Source organism: Myotis davidii, unplaced genomic scaffold, assembly GCF_000327345.1.
Source record: "Myotis davidii unplaced genomic scaffold, ASM32734v1 scaffold168, whole genome shotgun sequence".
NCBI classification, from domain to species: Eukaryota; Metazoa; Chordata; class Mammalia; order Chiroptera; family Vespertilionidae; genus Myotis; species Myotis davidii.
Genome location: NW_006383016.1, coordinates 10,306,154 through 10,324,487, shown reverse-complemented (window position 1 = coordinate 10,324,487; position 18,334 = coordinate 10,306,154). Strand labels below are relative to the sequence as shown.

General features: G+C 34.9%; 1 protein-coding gene across 1 annotated transcript in view; it reads right to left on the bottom strand.

Annotated features, from left to right (window-relative positions):
- Positions 1-18,334, bottom strand: part of AGMO (alkylglycerol monooxygenase) — a 271,313-nt gene that overhangs the window by 166,315 nt on the left and 86,664 nt on the right. Inside the window, exon 4 of the mRNA XM_006779052.1 lies at positions 6,452-6,555. Within this exon, the coding sequence (XP_006779115.1) occupies positions 6,452-6,555 (104 nt within the window). The remainder of the gene's footprint in view (positions 1-6,451; positions 6,556-18,334) is intronic.

Genomic DNA, 18,334 nt, shown 5'->3' with positions numbered 1-18,334 from the left:
TATTTACATAACGATTTATAACAGTAGCAAAATTACAGTTATGAAGTAGCAACAAAAATAATTTTATGGTTGGGGGTCACCACAACATGAGAAACTGTATTAAAGGGTCGAGGCATTAGGAAGGTTGAGAAACACTGATCACAGAATAATCAAGTCTAGAAAGATTGGGAAAAGAATGGTCTTTAGTCCAACATATTTCTGTTCCTTATTTGTCCTTGTCAGTATCTGAATATGTATTTGAAGGTAGGAAACCATAAGATCATGAAGTCCATGTCCTCTAAGCCAAACAAGGTCATGAAGGCTGCTTCAGTGTTCACTTCACACAGAGGTTCTTGGAGCCCAGGCCTTGACAATCAGACACCACAAGCCAACTGGCCTGGATCCTCACATGTTTTTTTTTTTTTTTTCATAGAGCAGGACCCAGCTTCTCAGGAACCCCACGGTCCAGCCATTGGGGGTTTATCCTGAAGGCTCAGTCTAGGACAGTGATGGGGAACCTTTTGAGCTCGGCGTGTCAGCATTTTGCTGCTATTTCTAAACTAGAGGCCCATTGCATGAAGAGATTCATGCAATAGGCCTTCCCTCCCCCTGGCTGCTGGCACCGGTTTTCCTCAGGCACCCGGGATGTAGGCCTTTGCTCTGGCTGGAGCCTTCAGTTGTTGCTCTGCTGTTTTGGCCTACATATGCAAATTAACCGCCATCCTGGTTGGGTTAATTTGCATACTCTCCTGATTGGCTGGTGAGCATAGTGGAGGGATAGTCAATTTACATGTTTGTCTATTATTAGGTAAGATGTAATTAATATATTTTTTAAATTATCCTCAAAAATAATATTATATACTTATATATTCTCTAATTTATAGTAATAAAGGTTTTAATAAAGGTTTACACTAATTGATATTAAAACTATATTTCTTTCCTCTGATGGCAATTAAAATTTACTTCTTGTTACATTGTTAATATAATATAAACATATTTTATAATTCCAACCTAGCAAAAAAACTATTTTAATGATTGAGAGATATTACAGAGCTAAAAAATTACATTTAAAATTTACTTACTTAAAAGTTAGTTATTTAAACTAATGCATTTATCATCAAATTCCTATGCTTTTAAGAGAATACTCAGCTCATTAAATGTAGTTTACTATTTCCTATTCAATAGCTTCATGTATCACAAGTATGTTAAAATATACTAACTTTAATGTAAGTATCTTACCTATGCTCTAAATTTCTATTAAATGAAAAATATTTAAATGAATGACAGCTTTGAATTATTTTATACATTGTGCCATTATCAGTTTCACATTGGTCTTACTTAGCTTAGCAAAATATTTCCTTTGAAAAATTGCTTTTTGGCAACTATAAACCTTTTATTTCATGTATTCATGCGATGTACAGTAATTGGTACTATAATTGAGATATGTAAGCGTCTTATGGAATAAACAAACAAAAAGCAACCTGGGCAAAGTTAGAAAGGCATCTGTAAGAGACGAATGGATTGAATATTGAAGGATATAACAGAAATAAAGGGAAAATAATTCTCCAGGCAATAATAACAGGAAGTACAATGAAGTATCAAGGTATTGTGATGTACAGACTAATAGACCAATATTGGTACATTACTCTTAACTAAATGCCACTAAACTCCACATCTTATTTAGATTTCATTAGTTGTTGGTTTGTTTGTTTTTCTAATGTTCTTCTGTTTTAGGATTTCTTCCAGGGTGCAATATACATTAAATCTTTATATCTTACTAGAGGCCAGGTACATGAAAATTCATGCAATGGAGGGGAGTCCCTCAGCCTGGCCTGCCCCCTCTCACAGTCCAGGAGCCCTCAGGGATGAAGGTGACCCATCAATCAGGGGAAGGTGATGCCCCAATCACACCTCTGCTGTTGCCATGCAGGCAGCACAAACCTCGGCTGGTCCTGGTTATCTAAGCCTTGGGCGGTCATCGGTGGCTGGGCAGCTGCCATCTGAGGCTTGCCTGCACCTCGGGCTGACCCTGGGCAGCTTGGGGGCTGAGGGGACTGGGGGAGAGCCTGGCCTTGCCACACGCCTGCCTCCGTGGTGGGGCTGAGGGGACTGGGTGCCACCATCTTGTGGCTGTGGGTGCCGCCATCTTTGAGGGCGGGCAGTCAATTAGCATATTCCCTCCTTATTGGCTGTGGGCACCACCATCTTTGTGATGATGTGATGGTCAATTAGCATATTCCCTCTTTATTAGATAGGATAGCCTCTTCTGATCTGTGACAGTTTCTCAGATAATCCTCGATTTTCTGACCTTTATACTTTTGAGGAGAACTGATTAGGTATTTTTTAGAATGTCCCTCAATTGGGTTTGACACTTTTCTTTGGTTTGATTGGGGTTAGAGGGTTAGGGCTTTGATGATGAAAACCACAGAGGTAAAAGGCCATTCCCATAGTATGTCAAATGGTATATGCTATCAAAACAAGCTTTTTATTACATTTTATCAAAGGGTAAATGCTACCAAGACATTTCCCAGGATGTTACTTTGATCTGAGATTGTGTTTGCCAAGTTTCTCCACCCGACCCTCTGTCCCCTTTTCCATACTCCTTCTTACTAAAAGACTTACTAAACACAGGCCACACTCAAAAGTCAGGGCTAGGGAGGCATTAAGCTCCACTTCCTAGACTGGGACCAATCTACATATATTATTTATAATTCTTTAAGGGAATTTGTCTCCTATTTATTTGTTCCCATTTATTTATTTAGTCAATCATCCTATATAATAAAAGCCTAATATGCAAATTGATCGAAGGGCAGAACCACTGGTCGCTATGACATGCACTGACCACCAGGGGGCAGCTCCTACGTTGAGCGTCTGCCCCTGGTGGTCAGTGCACTCTGGAGTGCAGCTCAGCCAGAAGCCCTCATCCCCTGAGGGCTCACAGACTGTGAGAGGGTGCAGGCCAGTCTAAGGGACCACCCCACCCTACCTCCCCCCCCGAGTGCACAAATTTCGTGCACTGGGCCTCTAGTTTATCTATATCATTATGGACAAAATTTCACAGACATTTATACTTTGGTTTGTAACTCCACAGTACATTATATATTTTGTTTTTCAAACTGTTCCATATTGGGACCAGGGGAGCTCTTTCAAGTTGGCGTCTGTATTCCTTTGACATTCCCCATTCTTTTATTTTTCCAGCACTTCTGTAGCTATGTTTTCAATATACAATTGCACCATTCAGGTATTTTATTATAAAGTTGGCAGAAAACAAAATGTTAATCCCTGCACTGTTATATAGTACACAATATCCATGGGTCTAGACGTATTTTATTATTTGCAAAGTGGAGAGACTATCATGTTTAAGGCATTATATTAATTAAGATGTGTAATGAAAGACTGAAGTAGCATGCAAAACCAATAAATAAGCCTCACTTAAAATGATACTCACTTAAAGGTGCAGCTCTTTTTGGATGAGTAATATTAAATCTAAGATTAAAACTGGCTAAAAATGCAAAAAGTATTGTCAGAAATTTTTAAAAATTGAATTTGTATCTTTCATTACTTTAAATGACAGACCTGCCACCCTAATTTTCATAGTACTGTCAAAGAAAAGCCCTCTGAAGCTTAATTTTGCTTTTCATTTCATAAATCAATTTTATCTTCAATGACATGACCCATTTATTTGTTCTAAAATACACTGTTACCTTAGTAACTACCAAATTACATGCCTTATGTAGCAGTATTGGATGAAAGAATCTTATAAAAGAGTCACAGAAAATAGATACCTGATTAATGCTCTTTGACTTTAATGTCCAGAAAGGCCCATTACAGACTATTAATTTTCACAGACCCTTAAACCATCTATGTTATCTTCAAACGGACCTACAAATACTAGAAAAGAATCCATGCTGATTTACAATACAGACCTTCATTTCCTGAACTACAAGTCCTCAGAACCCACCCCCACCCTCACCCAAAAAAAATTAGCAGCTTGTAATGCATTCCCAATGTTCATTTTCTTAACCAGCATGGTATTTTTCTGTGCCCTTGATCACGTGATATGAGGTTGCAAAGGAAATTTATTCCTGCAATAAATAGGTGTGAACCTGCATTTCACTTACATTTTCTCCAATCTGTAACTTTGGATGCATTGACTTAATGGGGCAGAAGATACAGTGAAACCAGGATAAAGATGACCATATACTGGACTGAGATGTCTGAACTCAAGTTCCAAACAGCAATGTTCAACACTGCATGCTGTAGCGAGTTCCTGAGATTCTTTGGTAGCTTTCAAAATGGATGATTTAAAAATAGTTTTTCCAAGATTTCTCTCAGTTCTAAAATAAATCTATTATGCTCTGATAAAAATTTTCCTCTGATGATTCCTCAAATGATTAATTCACCAAGGAGCAACATGAAATACAGTTGCATCCTCTCATGGAGGCATTCTTCCCCCAAATGCAGGTATCAGAGTTCTGATTATTATCCTTATGCAAAGAGAAATACATAAATTAGGAGAGAATAAAGTTTTTTGAGATTATTATTTTAATCAGTGTGATATTCAGCCTATTTTGTACAGGATAATAAAACTTTGTATTAATACCACTATTTCTTAAGAAGGAGGGGTGTGCAGTATCCCTTCTTTCCATCAGGGGCCTGTTCTTTGCACCATTCATTGGACCCCTAGACCAGTCTTGAGCTATGCAGCAATGAAATAGGTAGAATTTTCTTCCACTTTCAATCATCCAGAGTTTTCAGCACAAGCTATAGGATATGGTAAAAATACTAGTATGTAAACTAGTATGTATCTATAATAATAAAAGCATAATAGGCTAATTAGACCAGACATCCTTCCAAACGTCCTGCTGGATGAAGCCACAGTGGTGGGGGCCGAGGCAGCCACAGCAATGGCAGGGGCCGCACCTCTTGCACGAATTTTGTGCATCAGGCCTCTAGTCTATATAATCCTTCTTTTACACACCTGCTTAGAGTTGTGTTATGGATTACATTATGTGCCCCCAAAATTCATGTGTTGAAATCCATATCCCTTAATACTTCAAAATCATATTTTATAATACCTCAGAATGGGACCTTATTTGGAAATAGTCATTGTGGATATAATTAGTTATGAGATATTAATGGAGTAGGGTGGGTTCCTTATAAAATCAATAGAAATATGGACACAGACACAAGGAGATGGCCATGTGAAGACTGGGGTTATGCTCCCCAAGGCCAAGGAACTCTCAGAACCTAGGAAAGGGGACTAGACCAGCAACTTCCCTAGAGAGTTCAGAGGGACCATGGCCATGCCCATACTTTGATTTCAGACTTCTGGCCTTCAGAACTGTGAGACAATACATTTCTGATGTAAGCAGCCCAGTGTATGGTACTTTGTTATGGCAGCCCTAGGAAATTAATACAAGCTATAACGCAAGTATGTGGAATTGGGAGTGGTGGTGAGGATTACTTTTAATATCCATTTCAGCAAACCTATTAGTACCATCCTGCCTTACAGATTTGTTTTGCCTATTCTGATGTTTGAGTAAGAAGACATGCCAATAAGTATATTTTTCTATCTATTTGGGCATCTGGTTTAACACATGGGACTCTAACACTTACTAGCTCTGGAATTAACCTCACTGATATTTGATTCCCTGACATTAGTAACATTTGATCTAGCATGGCATGGGCCTATTTGTGAGGATCCAATGAGATAACATAAGTGAAAGACAATACAGAGGCATGTGGAAGAGGATGTAGTATACAGGTTAAGATCTGGGATCCTGCAGCCAGGTAAATGAGTTCAAATTCTACTCCTCCTTTTATTAGTTTTGTGACTACACTATGGATTCGGTTCCATCATTTAAAAATGAGAGTTGTAGTGATATTCGTATCTTAAAGTTGTCATGAATTTAAATAAGTTAATACATCAAGAGGTCACCAAGTGGATGAGTTCTGCCCAGTGAATCAGAAGAACCTTCGAACGAGGGGCTGTTTGTGGTATTCATTAGTGTTATTATTTTGCTGTGTGAAAATATTATAGAGCCAAACTTTTTGTTGAGCATGATACTAACTGCTCTAATAAGTAGATAAAAAGCAAAGGGTTTAAGTAGATTTCCCTGGGACATTCAGAAATGGGAACTCATTTTTTAAAAAACACTTTTAAAAGTTTGTAATAAATTTTTTGTATATATTTGAATTGAGATACATTGTCGATGCAGCACTTCCCTTATTTAATAGTAAATAAAAAATAGCCACTTTCTCACCTTGCTCCCAGGGTGAGTTTTATCAGTTAAATAAAAGACTGTCATTGGAAAGCACCACTTGCTTCATTTTAGTGTCTGTACTTAGAGGGGAGAAAGAAGGATTTTAGCAAAAACACCTTATTAGTTTACTCAGAGGAAATAGAAACAGCTGAGATGTTTTAAAAATGAATTATATTATCACATTTATTCAATTTCATACAACTTACCCAGGAAGTATATATTTGGAAGGAAGATTGTCTCAGGGCTGTGGATAAGTTATAGTCTTCAGAACTGTGGTGTGTTTGGTGTGCAGCCCACATAATATTAACCTCTGCAAAACATAATTTGAAATGAGCCATGAGAATAAGAACAAAGCAACTTCCATTTTCAGTTATGTATGCTGCTCTGTTGAGTGAGGAAGAAAATCTGGAACATCTCTGAAAAAGCTAGCCAATATAATTATAATTAAAATAAGCTGCCTCAAATCACTATTGGAAGCAGGGAGGGTATAAATTACAAATAAGTAAAAAATTGAAACATAGCCAATAAACATGTATAGTGTATATGATATAATTAAATGCCTCTAGCAAACTGAAATGACTTCCAAAATTTACACTTTGCTAACATATTACAATATGACAGATCATAAAAACTAACTGGTAATGTTATAATAATATAGTCAATGAATAGTGATGATTTTTCAGTATGTGATAACATATTTCTAATTAAAGAAGAATACTCTGATGGGAGAAACTGCTGCATATATTTTGGAATGAAATATTACATAATATTATTTCCTGATGGCATTTTAAGAAATTTCAAAGTCTGTCTATTGAAATAAGAGGCAAAGCAAAATAATATTTGTTCCTCGGATTTAAGGTTTCGTTTTTATTTACAGAAATACTGTATATTAGCTAATAGTTACATGGGTTTTTTTATGCTTTACCAAAACTCTATGCCATTTCTAAAATTGTCCCTCATAATTGCTTTATGCTCATAATAAAAAAGGAAACATAAGTTGTAATTTTCAACAAGTATTATACTAATTAACCCCTTACTGCATTGAAATTCATATATACACAAAACAGATAGTTGATTTCTTTTTACAATAAACATGCCACTATACAATGACCTCCTAAGCAGACGAGAATAAGGCCACACTTTTTATTCTGTCCATATTTTTCACTGTCTACCAAAATTAGATTAAAATTCCCCATAATATTATATTCAATATTTTAAATTATGTTCTTAGCTAAACTAACTTATATTTAGTTCTTTGCTACAAATACAGGAGGTAGAATTAACCATGTGATATGATCATTGTATATCTGTCAGTATTGCTTAGAAATTAAATCTTTGGGATCCTGCAGCCAGGTAAATGAGTTCAAATTCTACTCCTCCTTTTATTAGTTTTGTGACTAAACTATGGATTCGGTTCCATCATTTAAAAATGAGAGTTGTAGTGATATTCGTATCTTAAAGTTGTCATGAATTTAAATAAGTTAATACATTAAGAGGTCACCAAGTGGATGAGTTTTGCCCACTGAATCAGAAGAATCTGAACAGTGAACGTGAGTGAAAATTTGGGGTTAATATTCTTTGCAATTGCCATATACTAATAGTTGTAATTCATGGCATATGACAGAATAATTTGTTACAGGTTTTTATAAAAAATATATCTATATCATATATACCTATATTATATATGTATATGTTACATATATGCTATATTACATATAGTACTAGTATATATGTGATATAAATACTATACCACATATAGTATATATTGCATGTTATATATTAATAATTACATATATATTTGTATATATTACACATGTAATACATTACATATTATATGTAAAACATATATTATATAAACACATATTATATATACATACATACACTGTGTTCCAAGAAATATATAACAGATGGCAGCTCAATTTTGAAAATGAAATGTATTTGAATAAACACTGCCTTTATAATTTTTCAGTGTGTGTATACATTTTCTGGGGGGCACCCTATATATTTAATCTGGGTGGATTTCTTAGCCATTTGTCTAGGAAATGAAAGCTCTCTGGAGAACCTGAAAAGGAGTTACCTAACAAAATTTGCAAAAGAGTTTTGGTAAACAAATGATAGCTCAGAGATATAAGAAGAACTTATTTCTGTGAGAATGAGAACATTGTGAACAGAATTATGAATCAATATCTCTATCAAAAGTCATTTCTATTAAAGTCATGTATTTGCAAGTATATTTGTAAACCATCTATCTACTAGTATATGTAACTTAGATCCTGATTGGTTGACATTTTTTTTATCATATATGATCCTGTATTTTTACCCAAGCAATTAAAAAATTCTTCTTATAGAAATAAGAACTATTTCACCATAATGACCCCTTACTTCCCAGGCATAATTCTTGAAATAACCTAGAACCTAAATCTCTGCTTTATTAACTAGGCTATCTAGCTACAGATAAGAGATACACAAAGAAACCTGTGGCACTTGATAACTTTAGATGTTATGTGGAAATTTATTAAGAGGTAATATATTTGATGAATGTCCTAAATCTTTTAATACTTCTTAGAGATTGAGTCCCTGAAGCAATCTAAACAGTATTTTCTTTTTAGAACACACCCATTATTTCAGAACCCGTGACTTACAAAATTCATCACAAATAAAATCACTGTCCACTTTTTTTGGAACTTTCAGGATTTGTTTTTTAAAAAAGTCATCATTATGCATCCATGGTATGAATTCACAATGGGACAAACTAACCAACTGAGGTTAAATTAGAGGGTGATAAGATATATTGAAACTACTTCCTGATAACCTCCACAGAAGCTAAATGGCCGAACAAAGAATCCACAAAGGTGGAGGTCAAAGACCTGTCTCTTTAGTTGTTTTAAAAGCATTTACTTCCTATCACAAACTGTGTGTAACACAAGCCTTCATTCAATGAAGTACAGCTGTATAAACAGGGTACAGTAACTGGATCTTATTGCCTTACCTCTGTCACTTTGCAGAACTGGGGAAAAGCAAGAATATGGGATTTTTTTTTCACAGACTATATTCAGCTTTCTTGAAGTAAATAAAAATTTTTATGAAATGTAACTTATTGTAAGTTATTATAATAGTTCTTTTAGAAATAATATCAGAAAAAGTTGATAGTGCATTTGTAAATATGTTCACCTTTCCTAATTCTTGATTTGATGAAGTAACTGTCTGTTCTAAAGAAAAAAACAGACAAAAAACACAAATAGTAAACTGAAACGTATTATTGCAATATACTTTCTATAAAAGAATATAAGTTGTAGTTAATAACAATTTTCTTTTCCTACAAGCAAATTATTATTATACAAACATATGGTATATTATTATGGCTTTTTAATAATATAATTAGAAATAATTTTACTGCTTTCCATTGCCAAAATGTAGATTTATAAAAATGTATTTTATTAATACATTGGCCAATCGTTCAATTTGTTTGGCCAAAATTTAATGTATTATGTGTTTTCATGTGTGTTATATTCTTGACTTTTTTCTAGTTTTTAAAAATTAAGCTTTAACTTACATACAATGAAATCCTTCCCTTGTGGTATTCAGTTCTATGCATTTTTACCAAGCAAGTACAACTGTATAATTACTGTCAGAATTAGTATACAAAACTGATCAAGATAAGATTCTGGACTTTGAATTGACAATTGTAATGGGATAAAAGTCTGAGGACCTAGGAAGAGGTGAATATGTTTTGAATGTGGGAGAAATATGAATCACTGAGGTCCAGAGGGCTGCCTATGGGTGGCAGCCTCTAAAACTGTCCCCAATAATTCCTGTCTACTGGTATTCATCCTCTTGTTTAATCCCTCCTCTTGAGTGTGACCTGGATTTAATGATTCACAGTCTAGTGAATATGATTTTGGCAAAGCCAATGGGATGACACTCTTGGTATTCAGTTATAAAAAGACAGTGTCAGATGTCTTAGGTGCTTCCTCTTACATGCTCACAAACTCTGTCTGAGGAAAGTCAGTTGTCATCTGAGCTGCCTTTTGAAGAAGCACATAGGTCAGGGAACTATGAGTGCCCCAAACTAACCAGTTAGCAGGAAACTAAACTCCTTAGTCCAAATTCCACAAGGAACTGAATGCTGCCAACAACTATGTAAGTGAATTTGGACATAGATCCTCCCCAGGTGAGCCTTCAGATAACACTGCAGTCAGCAGACAGCTTAACTGCTTACCGATAACCTCATAAGAGACCTAGAACCAGAAGTACTCGGCACTCACGTAAACTGTACCCAGATTTCTGACCCACAGAAACGCTGAGAGAAGCCATGTTACCATGCAGTGGGTAACTAATACACTGGTCAATTCCCCTCAACCTTAGTCTCAGTACTAATGTCACTGATTTAGTTTCATCCCCAGCTATTATAGCAATGAAAATTAAAGGTTATAAGTCTTTTTTGAACTGCCTATTGAAAATCTGTACCCACACTTTAACTGGGTTATTTACTATTGAGTTTTGAGAAGTCTTTATATATTCTGCATACAAGTCCTTTACTAGGTGTGTGATTTGCAAGCATTTTCTCCTAGTTTGCAGTTTGACTTTTCATATTTTAACACTATCTTTTGAAGAACGAAAGTTTTAATTTTGATGTAAATCTAGCTTAAATACTTGAGAGTTTTGTGAAAAAATATTTTTAGTATATATAACAAAGTACAGGAACAATTTTGTAGAAATTTTTCAGAATGAGAAATTTGGAAGGGTCTAGAAACAAAGAGTCTATAGATATTATACATCTAAAGTATATCTACATTAAGTCTCTCTTTTCATGTCTTGTCAGCTATAGAATGGAGAGAAATAACTCTTTAAATTAATCTGAGACATAAACACAGGTCTACAAGGAACTTTTAAAGCTATAAGATAGCTATTTAATTTTCAATAGTGAATAGGCCAGGAGGTTTTGAGGCATTCGGAATTTGGAAATTCCTCAAGTTACAAAGGAAAAAATGTTACAGGCATATTTGCAAAATGTTAGTGGTGCTTGGCACCAAGATAGGCATGTTAGCAACACTCTATGCAACATTTAGCAAATTGTGTTGTGACTGTGGAACATGAGAACTGCAGAATCTTTTAGTTCAAAATTTTAATTTTAGAAATAATAAAAATGAAATTAAAAGGGGAAAGGAAAAAGTCTCATTAAAGGAGAGAAAGATTTCTATTCTCTCTCCCTCAGCAGTGATTTTTGATGCATTTATTACCCCGTTGCATATTTTTTATTAATTTGTAATTTACATACAATATCCTATAATTTTAGGTATACACAGTAACTCCATATATATATATATATATGAAAATGTTCCCCACAATAAGTCTAGTTACCATCTGTCACCATACAAAGTTATTACAATATTATTGACTATATTCCCTGTGCTTCACATTACATCTCCATGACTAATTTATTTCATAACTGAACATTTTCTCCTTTAGAAATAGAGGTGACTGGGTCCAAGTATTCTCAGATGGCACATATTTGGTAATTTCCAATAAGTAAAAGACATTAAGGAGCTCAACACACCCTATTAAATGATGGTGCTAAACCTCTTGAATTGGAACAACTGCCTTATTGCCTTTTACAAGAAATCCAACACTGTAAAAACACTGGACTGGACTGTTCAACTTTTGATTGAAAACAATTGTCACTTTGAATTAAAAGATACTATATATGTAAATCCTTTAAAAGTTTGTTCCTTCTTTTTCTAACAGATGAGTATGATTGATAAATGATGTCAATAAGTTGAGTTAAGCAAACAAAGAATAAGTAACATACTCAAATTATCGAACTTTATAATCTCTAACTGGAGAATGTGAATAACATTGAATATAGTCTCAATTATTTTCCTACTCTCTACTCTTAGAATAAATTAGCAATGTCATCAATTCTTTCATCACAATTTTATTCACTTCCTATAGAAGCATATAGAAGTGTGATGATAAATTGATATGCTAATTTATGCAATGAATTGTTATATTTTTCTAATCTGTTCTTTGTCCACTTAATACCAAAACACAAATTACTAAATATATCTAAAAATGTTGATTCAGTGAGAACAAAATCGATAAGGTGGCTGGATGTTCATATTTTTGTTCAACACACTACATATCCAGATGTTCAGCATCATGGAAACCAGCCGTCTGAAGGATTAACCAAAATGTTCACTAAACTTTTTTAAAATCAATTTTTTAAAATTACAGTTTACGTTCAATATTATTTCGTATTAGTTTCAGGTGTACAGCACAGTGGTTAGACAATTGTTCCCCGATATTCCCAGTACCCACCTGGCACAATACATAGTTACTACAGTATCATTGAGTATATTTCCTTTGCTGCTCTTTACAGCCCCAGGACTATTTTGTAACTACAAAATTGTACTTCTCAATCCCCTCACCTTTTTCACCCTGTTCCCCAACCATCCTCCCCCCTCCCCAAATTTCCACTTTTTAACTGTATGTTTGGCAACATGCAGATATTAAATCACCTCTCTAGGGGAGGTAAGAAATGGTGGCTCTAAAATTGTCACAAATACTAAACTGTCACTCTACTCTTTCCAGTAATCACAACTTTAATACATTTTTTATTTACATTTTAAAAAGCTTTTAAATTCTGGTCTGCAGATTTTTAAAATGAGTATTCTCCATTTACATATTTATATTCTTTCAAAATTTAAACCAATAAATAAAAGAAGGTACAGCTTTTCAGTATGATACAAAAAAATCTATAAAAATTTATAATCTGCCCTAACCGGTTTGGATCAGTGGATAGAGCATCGGCCTACAGGCTCAGGGGGTCCCAGGTTCGATGCTGGTCAAGGGCATGTACCTTGGTTGCAGGCACATCCCCAGTGGGGAGTGTGCAGGAGGCAGCTGATCAATGTTTCTCTCTCATTGATGTTTCTAACTGTCTATCCCTCTCCTTTCCTCTCTGTAAAAAATCAATAAAATATATTTTAAAAAAATTTATAATCTTTTCAATCAAAACCTGTTTCTATACAATGCAAAAACAAGAAGTAATATAATGCTTATTATTGAGTTATTTGGACAAATACTAAAATTAAAACTATATAAGAATGTTATTACTACCTACCACATTTGCATGCAAAAATTAAAAATATTTTAAAATTTCAGAATTTTGATATATCCATATTTATGTCAGTTTTATTCTATTTTAAATCCCGTTTAAGTCTAGGAATTAAAATTATATTTAACAAAATTTTACTGTAATAAAGATTTACAGGGGTCGGCAGGAGGCAGCTGATCGATGTTTCTCTCTTATCGATGTTTCTAACTCTCTATCCCTTTCCCTTCCTCTCTGTAAAAAAAAAAAAAATCAATAAAATATTTTTTAAAAAGATGAGGTAAGGAATTGGTGTGCCTCTTCCAAACTCTCTCTTTTCCCCTCTAATTGCAAGCAACATGCAGAATATTTAGTGGAGGACGCTGAGGCCCTGAAGTATGCAAAGGCAGAAGGAAAGATGGAAGAATCATGGATACATGAAGAGACTGGTGAGTGCCAGAAAGAAAGGGGGTTGGGGTTGACAGGATAAAGACTGGACGGAATTAGCTAAGGGACACGTATGCATGCCCCATGGACACGGACAATACTGTGGTGAAGGCCAAGGGAGGCAGATGTGGAGGTGGGTGGAGATGGGTAAAGAGGGGAATTGGGGACATTTGTAATAGTGTCACATTAAAATTTCTAATAAATAAAACTCTTATAAAAAGTTAAAGAAATACTTAGGTTTTGGTGCAGTTAGTGATTTGATCTTATAATATATTTAGATTCTAAGGAGTTTAAATAGATTAAAAGCAAGAAATCTTCCAGAGTATTTAATGACACATATTTGGCATTCATAGTGATCTTACTAGCACAATCTTGGGGCAGAAATCTTGGGAGAATAACTGTCTTTATGTCAATACAGGCAGCTAGGATTGTCAAGCACTCCTACGACACTCCTGTGTGGCATACTTGCCTGCAGGGAAACACAATGAACTTCTGCTATATTATGTCTAGAACAATGATTTTTATAATTTGTCTCCACAAGTCACAGAATCCAAGAACAAATAACCTCCAAAGTTTGAAAAGAGAGCTACATAAGGAAGTGAACAGGGAAACAAAACCACCAGGGATTTTGTTTCCAAAAAAGAGAAACAGGACAAAATTGCACTAAAACCATTATTTAGAAAGCGGCTGCAATCTGTTTTCATTCTCTCTCTAATTAACCTCAGGAAGTGAACAGGGAAACAAAACCACCAGGGATTGTCCCGAAAAAGAGAAACAGGGCAAAATTGCACTAAAACCATTAGTTAGAAAGCGGCTGCAATCTGCTTTCATTCTCTCTCTAATTAACCTCGTGGATGTAGATTACCCTTGTCAACAACCATAAACACCTACCAGGATCTCTTTGCCAATAATAAGGACTTTCTTTTGCTCTTGCCATTTGCCCTTGTGTTTTGAAACTAAATGATACTGCGTCACAGCAAATGAGTCTGGCTTTCATGTTAGCAACATTCAATATTACTGAATTCACTATTACTAAATGTCTCCATTGGAGTAAGTCAGTCTATCCTTTGTGAATGGTGTCATTTTGCCATAGGTTAGCACTGCTTTCCCTCCCAGGTAACCTTAAATCTGAATGTATGAAAGAAGAGGTACCAATGCCTATGAAGTCTTAGTAACACTGGAGAAAACATTCTCATGTAATATTCTTTGACCTTTAGGCATTGAGAGATGGGAGTGGTTATGCAGGAACATATCCCCCATAATTCTCATAGGGGTCAGCTCATGTTCTGCTTCATAGGTGCCCTGACTATGACCCCCTTGCTATATGACCTTTAAATCCAAATGCTATTTATGAACAGAATTCATTATCTTTTGACTATGTTTCATGTCTCCCCGCCCCCGCCCCCCGCCCCGCCATCTTGTAATATGACTATTGTATCTTTGATCACTCTCTTTTTTCTCCCTTTAATCTCGATCAAGATGCTACTATGGGCTTCCATCAATCACTTCTATGTATCCTTCCTTTCCTATCCAATTACCACTTCCCTAGATTGAAGCCTACCTGCTTCAGCATAAACAGAAAATATTCACTGCATGATGTCTGTGTATCAGATGTGCTGCCCTGTATGGCTCACAAGCTAGTTCATGGGTCAGCAAATGCCCGTCAGGGGCCAAATCCAGCCCACCGCATGCTTTATACAGCCAGCAAGCTAAGCACGGTTTTTACATATTTAAATGATTAAAGTAAAATCAGAAGAGTAACAGTTTATGATACATGAATGTTACACAAAGAAAATATGTATCTGCCTCTTTCTCTTTCTCATGCAGCTTCTACTACCTGTGCTTTGTGAACACCCTCAACACTTCTTTGGTCCCTGTCTTTGTACAACCTGTCAAAATGTTTTTCGCTTTTCAAGGACCACTGCATATTTCATTTTCTTCAGGAAATCACATTTAGTCCTCCGCAGCCACAGTTATGCAATGCTTATTACTCTGAGCAGAGAACCTCACAATTTCCCTGCTACTTTGCATCCTGCTTATTTTATTAGCTTCTTAATGAGAGATTAACTTGTCCATCTTTGTATTTCCACAGCACCTACCATTGTGTTTTTGCATAATAGACACTCATATATTTTTGCTTTATTTAACCAATGATTATCAAATAAAACTGGTTCATTTGAATAGTTAATAAACAAGTGACACTATTTAATTTGCTAAATACATGTATTTGAATTAGTAAAACCAATGCTTTTTTAATTTTTCTTTTTTTCCTTACATGGACTAACTTCTTCTATTTCAGTCAGATCCAAGCATTCCACTTTGCAAACATGATCCTCTGACCTTCCCTTTCCTTAATTTGTTTTTATCTCAAATGTCTTAAAAGAGCAGATTATTTACTTCCTTACCTCCCATTCATTCTTAAACTCATTGTTAAAATCACTTAATTCTTTCCAAAATCACTATTGGCCTCTTTTTGGCCAAAACTAAAGACCTCTTTTTAGATATCATCCTAGTTGAACTTCCTGAAACACTTAACCTCCGCTTCTGTCTGGAAAGGCTTTGCTCTGGGCTTTATTACACCCTTGCTCCCAGTCCTGCTTCTTCATTCAGGCCAGTGCACTTCCCCGACTTTCCCTTATTCTCACCCCCCTTAAAGAAACCAACTTTTGTTTTCCTTTGTTCCTCATTCTCATTGTTTTTACTTTATGTCATCAACTGAAGTGACTCTGACAACCAATTATCCAAAGGTTGATGACTTCCAAATACTTCCCATCTACAGGTCTCCGTTGACCTCTGGCTCTAATACCTTGTGAGGATTCTATACATGTTGTGCCCTGAAACAATCTCATTGTCTTGCTGTCTGTACCCTTGGTGTTCTTTCTTACTGGCATCACCATCATCTTGGCCACCCAGGCAAGGGAGGTAACAGGGAAGACCTGAGTGGAACTAAATCTTAAACTTTTTGTATGCCTTTGACTCTCTTTAGATAATTATGATGTGCTTAGCACATAATCAGGACAAACCCTTTATTTCCCAATGAATGAATTGTTAAAAATGACTTCACACTAGTTTGTGATAATGTTTTCTCTTAGACTAGCAAATAGGTCTAAAAGTTGGTTTTGTAACTAAAGGAATAATTAGATATGAAAAAATCTGAAGAAAAATATGAAATGGCAAAGGTAACAGAAAAATATTATTATTATTATTATTAGTGAAGGTCAATAATAAAATACCATATTCTTTTTTAAAAGATTTGGTATTTTAGAGAAATTCGTAAGGAACAGTACATGAAAAAACTGAAAAACTGTATTTGACAAGTCAAATTCTAAAATAATGGGGTAGTTTTCATATTAATGGACATTTTTCTAAAATTTTAAATACCGCTGTTCCTCTGGTCTTGAAATTAGCATATCAAACTTGGAGTCCATTCACCTGGATGCTGTTTTTAGATTTAGTCACGATTTTCAGGCTGTCATGACTAGAGTTATCTCAGGTGCTCGTAATTTAGCTCATCCCATTATAAAATTAATCTTTACATAGATATATATTCTGATACATTTTTGAGGTCAGGAAAATATAAATGTGATACATCATTTTCTTTTCTTAATAGAAGCTTCAACATTAAAAAAAAAGTATATGGGTATACAAAACTCCCTAAGCATTTTAAAATTCCAAAGTGAAAAACAAAGACATGATCAAAATACATAGGGCTGCCCATGCAGTTCTGTTGCAGTTTAACCCTATTTGCTTGTAAAATCCAAAGGAAGTGAATCAAGTCTTCAACACTCCCCCTCTCTCCCTCTTTTTTGCCTTTCCAAATATGAGTGGTTGTACTCTGAACTGGACTCAATCTGCCAAATATAAAGAACCATCAATCTTACTAGGGAAAAAATTCTCTATCAGAGTATCTTTGTATTTAACTATATTTCCTAAAATAAGTTGTTGCAAATAATTTATAATATCATTAGTATCAGGAACTATTATTTTTAAAGTTATTGTGCATGCAATGGAGATCAATTAACTTGGTTTCAGGTAAAGATCACAAAGAAAAATATGATCAAAATATAAGGCTCACATTGAACATTTCTCTACAAATCTAACAGCCATGAGTCCACAATAACTTGCCTTATCTCTGAGCTTTGCAGTACAATGTGAATTTGGTAGCCACAAATCTACTAGTAGATAACACAACAAATTAGTATAGGTCAAAAGAATGATATTAACAGATTTATCCTAATAATTCGGTCGTTTCTTGAGATCAACCTATGTGAAACCTTGTCAAATGACAAAAACAAACAACAAAACAAAAAACAGGGAAAAAAATCAACGATTCTCCTGGTGTTCAAAGTTGCATAACATGTTTTCCTATAATGATGTCACGTTTGATGCTGAAGACCATGTGAAGAAGATTAACTGTGACCAAATTAGCATTCTTTTAAAGGCCAGCTGATATGCACATGCAAAACATGAAACACACATTCTTTGAGCTGCAACTAAATGATTCTCAAGCATTATGCTATAAATAATGTCAGCCTCATAAATATATACC